General features: G+C 36.2%; 1 protein-coding gene across 1 annotated transcript; it reads right to left on the reverse strand.

Moving 5' to 3' along the window:
* Positions 1 to 437: 437 nt before the first annotated feature.
* Positions 438 to 11,572, reverse strand: LOC137962829 (multiprotein-bridging factor 1a). Its single transcript, XM_068809923.1, has 4 exons — positions 11,291 to 11,572; positions 10,485 to 10,568; positions 830 to 912; positions 438 to 754 (listed from the first exon to the last, which is right to left on the reverse strand). The coding sequence occupies exons 1-4, from the start codon at positions 11,430 to 11,432 to the stop codon at positions 635 to 637; spliced, it is 429 nt and encodes a 142-aa protein (XP_068666024.1). The 5' UTR covers positions 11,433 to 11,572; the 3' UTR covers positions 438 to 634.
* Between the last annotated feature and the right edge of the window lie 1,825 nt (positions 11,573 to 13,397).

The raw sequence follows: 13,397 nt of genomic DNA on the forward strand, positions 1-13,397 counted from the left end.
GACCTAGATTCAACCTGAGTGGTATGGATTTCTAAAATGTTGAAGACGTCATCAGTTGTTCGAGTCTGATGGGTCCACATTTGGTTGGACCAATTAAGGTGCGAGATTAAACAGACTAACATTAGATAGTCTGTGAGATACGGTAGTGGATCGCACCAAATCCGTCTCCAGGCTTGTAACGAAAAAACTACTAAATTTTGATTAACTGGCTTTACGAAAGCAGTACAGTGGGAGGTTAAGGAAGGGAATGAAACCTGAATACCAAAGGAAGTGAAAAAGAATGCACGTGAAGCAAAAGGGGGAGAAACTGGACGGTCGCTTTGCTTGTCAACGTATCAGTGTCTTCATTTCCCATCAACCGTATCCATATTCCTTATTTCCTATCCGCCAAAGACGTATTCAACGTTGTAAAGCCAAAAGCCGAGATCATTCCAGAGTTCATATCAAACCACCACAAAATATGTGAGGAAGATCCAGGATAAACATTTGAGTTACAAATGCAACGCAGTAGTTTCTCAACAAACTGATTTCGGCCCACTCATATCCTTCACTCCAAAACTAAAAGACTACTATTTGTAACAGCTTTCTCTGTATTGACATTCGCTGACTGCTGAAACTCCCAATCAACCCTGCATTACTTCTTCCCTCGCAGTTTTACACCTAAAGCCCTCTCCAGTTTGGTAATTAGCTGTTGATTGGGGATTGCCTTCCCAGACTCGTACTCTTGAATGATTTGCGGCTTCTCATTAACCAACTGAAATAAGAATCTGCCACTTAGTGAAACCCAAAAATTATACATGGTCATTACAGAAAAAAGCATGGCAACTACCTGAGCAAGCTGAGCCTGGGTGAGTTTCTTGTCCGTTCTAGCTTGCATAATGGCCTTCTTCAGCTCTGTAGGAACCCGATCATCTAACCGCATGAAATACCCAGAGTAAGAGATAATGGTCCTCTGACAGTCGAGCCCAGAATCATATCATAATTCTTTATCACTTCTATAAATTCTGGGTTTCAAAATTTTGTGGTATGCGGGCAGTCAATAATGCACAATCATACAGTAATTGGTGATGAAATGATTCACAAATAATATCCAGTAAGAAATTATTAACTAATACAACACAATATTCCCACCGACAATTACAAATCACTCGTGTGCTACGAGAGGAATATAACAATGAAATTGGAACACAAATTGGTCAGTGAGACATAGAAGTGATTAAAATCAACTAAAACAAAAAGGGGCATTGCTCTTACCAATTAACCAATGTACTAGTGGAGAGATCAATAAAAACATTCAAAGGTATGTGATGCGAGATGAGGCAAGATTTTAATTGTTGTATGCAAATATTGATTAATTGCTGGAACAGAAAGAGAAAGGAAGAAAATAAGAGAGAAAGAAAGAAGAATTGGGAATAAGAAATAAGAGAAACTAGAAAATAATTTAAAAGAGAGAAAAGAAGAAAAAGAAAGGGGAGGGAGAGACCACAAACAAGGGATTTTATTAACTCATCTTCAAAACTGAAATTTAACATTCTGTGACAGCCTATAAATAAATAAAATAAAATTTTAAAATTCAAAATAGATAAGATCACTATCTAGTCAAATCCTATACAATTAGAAAAGATAAACTAAAATTAAAATTGAAATTCAAAATTCAAAATTCAAAATAGATAAGATCACTAGATGATCAAATCCAGTAAAATCAAGAAAGATAAAATAAAAATAATTTTCAACCATAATTGGTGGGTCCACAAAGCCCCATGGGCATACTGGTGTCCCACCAATTCTCTCACTGTTGGAGAACTCCCCGTCTAGTTAGCTCTTCGAGTGTGGATAATACCTCAACAAACGGGGCATCGGATTTATTTGAATGTAAACAATAATTCACAAATAGGGGGAGTTTTTTTTTTTTGCACATACGAAGTTCTCACGTGCACGATCAATCTTTTGGTGTTTTGGGTGAGGGGGTTTCCTCGAGACTAAGGTCGTCACGAAAACTAGGGGTTCCGCAAAGGAACTTGGTTTGGCATTGACGAGAAGCATTGGAGATGGGGCGACACAAGTGGCCGTTGACGTTCCACTTGTTCGTGGCGATGGTTGACACAGTGATGTCACCAGGAGATCGACAACAAAAAGGAGTTGTAGTGTCGATATGTGTCCACGGTGGGGGATCTTGCTCCTCTCCCTCATTCTGCTTTGATGATGGCTGGGGTGGGAATGTCTACTGACAGGGCAACAGAAAGGTGGAGTTTGGAGACAATAGAAGATCGGTTGTTCTGGTTGGGGTACGGCGAGCTGATGGCGTCTAAGCGATGGCAGATAGGTCAAAGACAATGGTCGATGTGCGGAGGACTCAGAAACTATTGGTCAGCGACAACGGAGGCAATATTGAAAGATACAAGACTTGTAGTCGAAGGATTCACTCAACAAGAAGGAATTGATTATCATGATACTTTCTCTCCTGTTTCAAAAAAGGATTTGTTTCGAATAATCATGACATTAAAAGCTCATTTTGATATGAAATTACATTAAATAAATGTGAAAACAGTTTTCCTCAATGGAGACCTAGAGGAAGAGGTTTAACCTGAAGGTTTCATTTCAAATGGGAATGATCACTTGGTTTGTAGGCTTAAAAAATCCATATATGGGCTGAAACAAGCCTCCCGTTAGTGGTATTTAAAATTCCATGATGTTATTTTTTCACTTGGTTTTACAAAGAATACCTTAGATCAATATATGTATCATAAGGTCAGTGGAAGCATAATAATTTTCTTAGTCCTATATATAGATGATATTCTACTTGTTTCAAGTGATTTAAGTTTACTTCATGAGGTTAAACAATTTCTCTCGATGCAATTTGATATGAAAGATTGAGTGAAGCTTCTTATGTCATAGGCATAAAGATTGAGGGAGAGATATCCCAAGGGACATTAGGATTCTCTCAAGAAACCTATATCAATAAAGATGGATTTAAGATACGAATTTAAAATTCTATGATGTTATTTCTTCATTTGGTTTTATGGAGAATGGGAGTAAAATAATTTTCTTAGTCCTATATGTAAATGATATTCTACTTGCTTCAAGTGATTTAGGTTTACTTCGTGAGGTTAAGTGATTTCTCTCGATGCAATTTGATATGAAAGATATGGGTGAAACTTCTTATGTCATAGGCATAAAGATTTAGAGAGAGATCTTGAGGGACATTAGGATTGTCTCAATCAACCTATATCAATAAAATTTTAGAAAAATTTCGTATGAAGAATTGTTCATATAGTGTTGCACTTATTGTCAAAGGTGACAAATTAAGCTTAGAAGGTCCTAAAAATAATTTAGAGAGGGAACAAATGAAAAACATTTTAATGCTTCCGCAATTGGGAGTTTAATATATGTTCAGGTTTGCACAAGACTTAACATTGCATATGCAGTTAGAATGTTGGACAAATAACAAGGTCCTAAAAATAATTTGGAGAGGGAACAAATGAAAAACATTATGTATGCTTCCGCAATTCGGAGTTTAATGTATGCTCAGGTTTGCACAATACCTAACATTGCATATACAATTAGAATGTTGGATAAATATCAAAGTAACTCATGTTTGGACCATTGGAGAGTTGCAAAGAGAGTTGTGATACCTTCAAGGGAGGACTAAAGACTATATATAAACGATCTAATCATCTGGAGGTAATTGGATATTTTGACTCTGATTTTGTTGGCTGCTTTGACTCGAGAAAGTCAACATTAGGATATGTTTTCTTATTAGGTGGAAGAGTCCTTGAAGAAGTACAAAACAATCTATGATTGCTACTTCTACCACAGAAGCAGAATTTATAGCATATTTTGAAGTGACATCACAAACTATATGGTTGAGGAGTTTTATTTATGGGCTTGAAATTGTTGACACAATTTTCAAGTCATTGAGGATCAATTGCGATAATTCCGCTACAGTGTTTTTTGGTCAAGAATAATAAGAGCAGAAATCGTATTGACATTAAGTATTTAGTTACTCGAGAACATGTCAAAGAAAACAGTGATTGTGGAGTACATCAACCCCGGATTAATGATTATTAATCCGTTGCCAAAAGGTCTATAACCCATTGCTTATAAGAGTCATGTTGAATACATGGGACTCAGTTATACTAGGTAACTTTATGTGGTTGAGATACCCTTTATGTTTGTATCGCATTTTGTCAATTGAAAAACTCTGTTAATTTCATATTTGTCTTCTTTTATTTTGTTGTATACATGAAGTTTAGAGAATGACAATGTATGTTTAAAATTTTGTCGATCCTAAGTGAACATTTTGAAGTTCATTCATAAAAATATATGCTACATACGATTTTCATTCAAAAGGAGAAAGTTGCATTGTGATACGTGGAAGGTAATACTTGCTCTAAAGGACTTACCATCACGATTCATGCAATTTAAATTCTTTTGTTTGGGTATAAGAATATTATTTCTATGGGAAAAAAATTGAGAATGTATCAATATTAAATGGTACATATAAAGTATTCAATGGGTCAAGTGGGAGAATGTTAGCAGTTCCTACTTTTTAGGGACAACCCATTATCCCTTTAAGTGTTAGCAATTCCTGCTTTCCAGGGATGACCAATCCCTTAAATGTAGATAAGATACACAATTATAACCTCCCTCTTTTGATGGAAAAAGATGGATTTAAGAAATTCGGATCTGGTCTAACAGAGGTAGTATGTGACTTCTCTATCAAGGAACTTCTGAATAAACAAGACACTCTTCTTCTAAAATTTGATCACCATGGCTAGAGGTAAGCACTTCATCCTTTGCTTTTGTTTACATTCAATTTATTAATTTCATATAATGGTAGAAATTCGTATCTTACATTAAATGAAAGCGATGGATGAAAGATGGTTACCTCCAGCCAAGGCAATCAAATTCCGAAAGAAGAGTGTCTCTTCTATTTAGAAGTTCCTCGATGAAGAAGTCACAGATTGCCTATGCTAGACCAGATCCGAATTTATTAAATCCATTTTTTTTTCATCATAAGAGGGAGGTTACAACTGCCTATCTTAGATGTTATCTAAGGGATAATGAGTCATCCTTAAAAAGTAAGAACTGTTAACTCTTAAAAGGATAATGGGTTATCCTTTAAAAGTAGGAACTGCTAACATTTTTCCACTTGACTCATTTAATACTTAATATGTACCATTTACTATTGATGCATTCTCAAAACGTTTTCTCATAGACAAAAGAATTTAAATTGCATGAATCGTGACGGTAAGTCCTTTAGAGCAAGTATTACCTTCCACGTATCACAATGCAACTTTCGCCTTTTGAATGAAAATCATATGTAGCATATATTTTTATGAATAAACTTCCAAATTCTTACTCAAAATCATCAAAATTTCACAAATACAATTGTCATTCTCTAAACTTCATGTATACAACTAAATAAGATAGACAAATATGAAATTAACGGAGTTTTTTCAATTGACAAAATGCAATACAAACATAATGGGTATCTCAATCACATAAAATTACCTGGTAGATCTGAGTCTCATGTGTTCAACATGTCTCTTATAAGCAATGGGTGGTACATTTTTTTTTCAACAGATCAGCAATCATGAATCCAGTGCTGATGTATTCCACAACCATTTTGTTTGTTTTGACATGTTCTCGAATAACAAAATATTTAATGTCAATATGTTTACTATGACTTTCACTCTTATTGTTATTGGCCAAAAACACCGCAACAGAATTATCGCAATAGATCCTAAATGACTTGGAAATTGTCAACAATTTCAAACCACTTCTCAACCCTATAGCCTATGATGGGGGGGTGGGGTGGTTGGTCCACAATGAACTTGAAATGAAGTGAAGATTTCAATTCATCTTAAATGAATTGAGTCAACTTCAACTTAGTGTTAGTATAGACGAATTCAAGTGCACTGGAAAAAAAAATTCAAGTTTTAGTGCCCTAAATTAAAAATATGATATAAACAAGAGAATGAGTAACTTTTTGTAATATACTTAAATAGAACATATACCTAAACAGATAATTAACCAAAATAAGCATGGTTACTACACTTATAAGTGATTTAATGTGTAGTATTAAAATATATTAATAAACTAATTAATTAAAGACTATATTATATTACTTAATGATTACAGTTTATTATAAATTAATATAATAATTATGTGTGATGAGAATAAATTATAAAAATAAATAAATAACAATAAAAAATAACATAAGCAGATATAATAAAGAAATAAATTATTTTTAATAACATAAGATATATTTTAACATTAAAAACCACTAATTTAATACAATAATAAAAAATAATTAATTAATTATATTATTTTATCAATAACATAATATATATTTTTATGTATTATTAATTAATAATATATTGTCACAAAATTTAAAACCATTGGCTTAATTAATTATAGCAATGGGATAATTAAACCAAAACAATTTATCAAATATTTATATTAATAATATTTTAATTATGACTATTAAATCACTAATTTAATACAGTAATTATAAAATGAATATATTGAATAAATAAAAATATAGATTATTATTTTTATGATGCTGGTTTAATTTTTCCAAACTTTGGAAAAATTAAACTTCGTCTTCCTCAGCGCCGATAATGGCGGGAGACTACGGCGGGCCAGCGGGCAACAACGACGGAGGCAGCACTCCAACAGTAAGCCGAGAGGGAGACCGAGGGCCTGCGACAGAGGCTCGGCCTCCCGTGCTATGCGACAGAGGTCAAGAGGGAGAGGAGAGGGAGAAGAGAAAAAACAATTTGGGGGAGGAAGGCCGAGCCGGAGGAAAATTTTTCGTGGGGGGGGGGGGGGGGGAAGCAACGCGGGACGCTAACATGAATCGCAAAATAGGTCCGTATCAGCTTTCCCCAATTTTTGCCTGATTCAATTACCTGACGTGATTCAAAAAAAGAATTCATTCCACACTAACGGCTTAATCTAATGAACTAAGTAATGCGGAAGTAATTCATTCTGGTTCATTTTGGACTAACCCCCCCGATATCGCTTCAAAACATACTACAAACTCTGCTTCTATGGTAGAAAGTAACAATTAAAGATTGTTTTGCACTTCTCCAAGAAAAGGATGTCCCCTCCAGCTAATAAAAAAACATATTTTGATATTGACCTTTTTGAGTCAAGGCAATAGCAAAATCAGAGTCTGAATATCCAATCACCTCCAAATGATCAGATCGCCTAAATATTAGTTTGTAGTCTTTAATCCCTTGAAAGTATCGCATGAGTTTCTTTGCAGCTCTCCAATGGTCCAAATGTGGGTTACTTTGATATCTACTCAACATTCCAACTGCATATGCAACATCAAGTCTTGTGCAAACCTGAGCATACATTAAACACCCAACCACAGAAACATACAGAAGGTTTTTCATTTGTTCGATCTCCAAATCATTTTAAGGACCTTGTTCCAAACTTAATTTGTCACCTTTGACAATAAGTGCAACACCAGATGAACAATTCTTCATAAAAAATTTCTCTTAAATTTAATTGATATAAGTTTCTTGAGATAATCTTAATGTTCCTCAAGATTTGTCTCTCTCAATTTTTATGCCTATGACATAAGAAGTTTCACCCATATCTTTCATATCAAATTGCATCGAGAGAAATCACTTAACCTCATGAAGTAAACCTAAATCACTTGAAGCAAAGTAGCATATCATCTACATATAAGACTAAGACAATTAATGTGCTCCCACTGACCTTATGGTGTATACATTGATCAATGGTATTCTTCATATCAAAATGAGCTACTAATGTCATAATTATCCGAAATGAATCCTTCTTGGAAACAGGAGAGAATGTATCGTGATAATCAATTCCTTCTTGTTGAATAAATAATTTGACTACAAGTTTTGCTATCTTTCAACATGCCTAAAGAGTTTGTTTCGGTTTATGGGGAGGTTCCTCAAGACTAAGGTCATCACGAAGACTGGTGATTCCGCAAAGGAACTTGGTTCAGCGCCAACAAGGAGCAATGGAGATGGAGCGACACAGGTGACCTTTGAGGCTATCAACAGCGGCAAAGGTTCCGACTGTTCGTGGCAACGGTTGACACGGTGATTTTGGCAGGAGATCGACAACAGAAAGGAGTTGAAACATCGGAATGAGTTGGCGGTGGTGGGATCTTGCTCGTCTCGCTCATTCTTCTTTGGTGATGGCTGCAGTAGAGATGTCTACCGACGAGGCGACAGAAAGGTGGAGTTTGAAGACAATAGAAGATCAGGGTTGGGGTCGATGGCAGATAGGTCGAGGACAATGGTCGACGACTGCAGAGGGCTCGGAATTGTTGGTCGACGATGGCTATTGGCACTATTTTGGAGAAGGCGATCAAGCACACTCACAATGAGTTCTTATTTTCATTTTCTCGGCTGCAAAAGGCTGGTATAACAGTGGATGGCAGTGCTGCGATCGACAACTATGAAGGGCTTGAAGGCTGCTCTTGTTCGATCTGATCTAGAGTACATTGGCAATTGTTTGATCGGTGGTTTGGTGGGAGATAAATGATGGAAAAGATGCCATTAGTGTTTTCAATTGGAGACTCCAGTGGAGATTAGACGAGTCGATGATAACGGAAGATGATGACTAGAAGAAGGAATGACGAAGGATTAGAAGTCGGGTGAGAGCCTTTCGGTGACGACTAGAGGCAGCGATGCTGAGAAAAGGATGAAGAGGAATTGTTTCGCGGCTCGAGGAATTTGGTCTAGACGATGGAGAATTTGTTTGGCGATGGTGATGGCGACGACAACTGGTTGGAGAAGGTGATCTTCCGTAAGCAACAAGGGCAATTCGCCAATGCGAAGGAAGACAATTTTCGCCCGCTCTAATACCAAACTGATGCATGACAAGACGTGAATTTGATTGATGTATGCGAATATCGGTTAATTGCCGGAACAACATGAGAAAGGAAGAAAATAGAGAGAAAAAAAGAAATTGGGAATAAGAAATAGTAGATTCAAGGAGAATAATTTAGAAGAAGAACAATAGAGAATGAAGAAGAAGGAAAAGAAGAAAAAAGGGGAGCGAGAGAGGGAGAGACTAGAAACGAGGGATTTTATTAGTTAATCTTCAAAACTGAATTCAACATCTTGTTACAGCCTATAAATAACTAACATTAAAATTTAAAATTCAAAATAGATAAAATCACTATCTGATCAAATTCTATAAAATCAGAAAAGATAAACTAAAATTAAAATTAAAATGCAAAATAGATAATATCACTATCTGATCAAATCCAACAAAATCAGAAAAGATAAACTAAAATTAAAATTAGATAAGATCACTATCTAATCAAATCAAATAAAATCAGGAAAGATAAGTGGTTCCACTGGGGCCCGATGGGCATAGGTGTCCCCACCAGTATGTCACATCCACCATTTTGGTGAGTGAAAATACATGAGATCTTTTTTTTTTTAAAGAATGCTTTAGCCAATATAAAAGCATATTTTTTTTCTGGATAAGATAACGTTTTAGATGCAAATGTACCAGACAGGTATCACCCAGAGATCTTGATTTCTCCTTTCTGCCAGAATTTGTATCAGGTCTCTCTTTAGTTCCCTAATGGCAAAAGGGAACCGGAGCATATGCAATTTTAGAAAACAGGATCCTTTAAAATAGTTAGTCACAGCACAACACCAAAAACAAATACAACTACAGAAACTCCAAGCTGACTAGGACCAGATAAGACTTTTTTTGTTTTCCTTTTGATAGGAAAACTGGATAAAACAAAAGCAGGACTGAAAGTACAGCTGGATGCACATAATACACATTTTGAAGCAGCAGTTAAGAGTTTATTCTCCAATATGCAGTAAAAAATACGGCTAATATTACTCTGGCATCAATGCTCATTAGGTTGAGCTAAATCTGAAAGAACATGTTGCATTTTGTGCATTTTCTATAACATACAATAACAACAAAAATGACATTTTGATTCAAGATTTGGAACACAAAATACATTTTCATCCCTTTGTAAATGAAGGATTAGGAGTACTAACTTGGATACTAGAAAAAGCTGCATCCATGCCTAAAGACCAGTCTACTATGTTTACATGCCAGACACCAACAACATAACACAAACTACATGCAGGAAAAGGGATCAGTCTATGATAGCAGCAATTCAACCAGTAAAAGTTGTCCTCCTAAAAATGCTCTCAACATTGAGTTACAAGAACAAGATTCCCAAGAAGCAAAATATAAGACATGACAAAACCAATAGAAACACAAGATGATTGTTCCACCATAGCAAGGTTAACTTTACAGAGTAAGAACACAAAATTTCTGTCAATTTATAAAGGATATGCAATTGGGAAAACTTAAAATCTAACAAGCAGACACAAGAAAACGAGTCCAAGAAAACAAGCCCCAAAGTAGATGATGTTGAAGATGCGCGTGCATAGAATTGTTTACAAGGACTCATGAGAGAGAACTTCAGATAAGGCAACAGTACTTACGGGCAAGATTCTCAGTTTCTTCATCAAGCTTCCTTGTGTTCAAAGTGGTGCTGCTTGAAGCCGCTTTATTTGTCCCAGCATTAGCTACAAACATACGTAATGATTCTATTTAGACTCAAGAATTAATATTATTAATATTACAGTATTAAATAGAAATAGGAATAAAAAATAAATCCATAATACGTCACCCAATACATCCATTTTGAGGGTTGAAATGTGGCAGTGAAGCCTTCGGAAAAATCAGATCAAGTAAAAACAACACGAGAAAGATAAGAATAGAAAAAATAGTTCTTGATCATAAAACTAACAGTTCAAACGCAATGCTTAAATTCGAATCAGTCCAGCAATAAAATATGCTGTTGGGAGTCAGTTCCTCAATTCACCTACCTTAAACAAACACGAAGAAGTGATTGTAATGGTGCATGCATCAATAGATATCATCTTTTCTTTTTGTTTTCCTTTTTTTTTAGGGAAAACGATCAATCGAAAATCGTCTTTCTTCAAAGAGAGGCTCAAAGTCCATAAAGTACGATATAAAATTCATTAGCAGTGTATACAATACTTTCCATTTTTTCCTCTTAGAGATTGATCATCATTTCTATCGCATACAGATGGCAGCGTTTTCACTTAGAAACCGACTCTAACCATTGGAACTAGAACTATTTGAGATCCAGAAGGCCATGCTGCATGATCTAATTTCATCTCAAGCAAAAGGAAAAAACCAACGGAGAAAATGTTCATGGAAGTACATAGTAGAAATAATAGAAATGGAACTAGAAAGCAGAAAAGCAGGCAACAATTCGTACATTTCTTTAAAGTTTCAATCTCGGCACCGCTACGACGAGCAGCGTTGACGGCTTTATCGTCCTTCTTAGCAGCAGCATTGGGATTTTTCTTGCGGATCACGACGGGCTCCCAGTCCTGAGTCAAAGGACCTATTCCTGCCATCTGATCTTCTACGATGAAAATCGCACGGAATGCAAGCGACCCAGCTCCTCTTTCCCCGGTTAGGGTTTGGGATTTTCAGCTTCGCTCACAGTCACAGTCAGACCAGAACAGCAAAGAGGAAAGTCTTATTTTTGCTGAGGCCTCTCGCGCATTTTATAGAACAACTTAACAAATTATATCGGAGGGACCACTGTCGCTTCGAGACTCAGCCTCCACGGACCATGCCGAATGCTGAACCTTACCGCCGCGGATATTTTCTACATCTAACTGCCTTACACCGAAAGCGGGACCCGGAGTGGGCCAGTGGGAAAGGGCAACAAGATAAGATAAGAAAAAGTCAAAAGACTGTTTTATTACAAATCGGCCGATACGCCAGATTCGGGCACAATATGTTCCTTGTGTGGTAGGAATTTGATCCGTCGTCTTAGTTAAGTCAAATAGCCTAGGTGCGGCCCATATTGGAATGGCGAGGATCAGCTCTTAAGCGGATTAGATTCTTACACTAGAGAACCTTTCCAGAAGCCTTTTCTCTCATTTTTTTTTTTAATGTTAAATCAACATGTCTATTGATTATTTGAAAGCCCAAGCAGGCCCCTAGGATTTGAAGAATACATGGCTACATATCTTGAATAACACTGTCAAATGTCAATCACACTTTTTTTTTATTATTATTCATGTATTTCCCATCTTTTGCCAGCTTGTACAGACAAGGACTAGGAGAAAGTTCATTGCATTAAGCAATGAACTATTATTCAATGATTAATCTACAAATTGGTAATTTAGATCAATGAAAGAAACTGAAAAACTGTTTTAAGAGAAGTAGATTCCATAAAACAATGCCCAGAAAGAGTTATAGACATAGTCCAGCTTGCTACTCAATAGAAACAAACCTTCAGATACAGCTCCTAGCTATTTCAGAGATCTAGAATCAGAATTAAAACTCTTTTCTTCGAAAAAATGACTTTCATTGCTTGAAAAAGATACAGAAAACAAGACTGAAACTCACTGAAGGCCTCAAGAAACAAGTGGGAGACACCTGTTTTTGACTAGTTTACCTGAAGAACTATTACCAGATCTAGGAGTATGCAGACAAATAATTTCAATCTGGTTGCAAGGGTCTGAGATATATATATAAAAAAAAATAGAGGTTAACCTTAAGGAGGAGATTTCCTCACCATCCACCTTAAGCCAAATCACCTTCTCGAATTAAAACTTACATCAATCCAAGATCCCAAAATTCAGACTAAGTGCCACTTGTTTTGCTGGGTCATATAAACATGCAGTCAACTTGGATTCATATACTAAGACATTTAAAAGAATGAACCATGGCTATAGGCTATTCCACCTTAAAATAACTTTTTCAAGTTCATCGTTTTACGGAAGTTTGAAATGAATCTTAATTGAAAATGGCAATGAGATGTTGAATGAGATACAGGGTTTCACAACCCCGTACTGGATCTCATAATGGGTGTAGCAAAAGTCCAGTGCAAGATCTGAGTTATCTTGCCAGTAAGTGAGATATCTCATCAAGATACAAATTTATACAATATAACAGGTCCCTCAAGAAGGATCCCTTATCTTGAGTCAGACCACCTAAAATCTGAGATATCTCACCAATACACGTGTGTCTAAGACTGACATCACTAACCACTGAAGGCAACCTGCAGAGGTATCACACACTGCAGCTCAACCAACGACTAGGGACCCCCATCGCCAAGTCATCCGCTATAAAATTAGACTCACTCTTCACCTGACAGAGCTTGATTACCAACTCAGATAAGATCCCTTGAAACTTCCCTGGCCTCCCTGACATGTACCCTACCAAAAATCATAAACATGTTGCTTCACTTCGCTCCAGAGGCTCTCATGCGGGATGATTATCTTCCTCACTTCCAAGTACATTGCAGCCAACAACAGTCTCCACTGTTTTCCGTATCTAATGGATGCAAATGATCATGAGAGCTC

The sequence above is a fragment of the Aristolochia californica genome, unplaced genomic scaffold (genome assembly GCF_029961685.1).
Source record: "Aristolochia californica isolate CCGP_79_NKW_82.1479 unplaced genomic scaffold, dmAriCali1.0.hap1 SCAF_4, whole genome shotgun sequence".
In the NCBI taxonomy this organism is placed as follows: domain Eukaryota; kingdom Viridiplantae; phylum Streptophyta; class Magnoliopsida; order Piperales; family Aristolochiaceae; genus Aristolochia; species Aristolochia californica.

Excerpts from the sequence above, each read along its gene's own strand:
- LOC137962829 (XM_068809923.1), bottom strand. The coding sequence starts at position 11,432 with ATGGCAGGAATAGGTCCTTTGACTCAGGACTGGGAGCCCGTCGTGATC. Across the intron at positions 10,569-11,290 it reads GATTGAAACTTTAAAGAAAT|CTAATGCTGGGACAAATAAA; the intron begins GTACGAATTGTT and ends GTATGTTTGTAG. Across the intron at positions 913-10,484 it reads AGAAACTGAGAATCTTGCCC|ATGATCGGGTTCCTACAGAG; the intron begins GTAAGTACTGTT and ends TCATGCGGTTAG.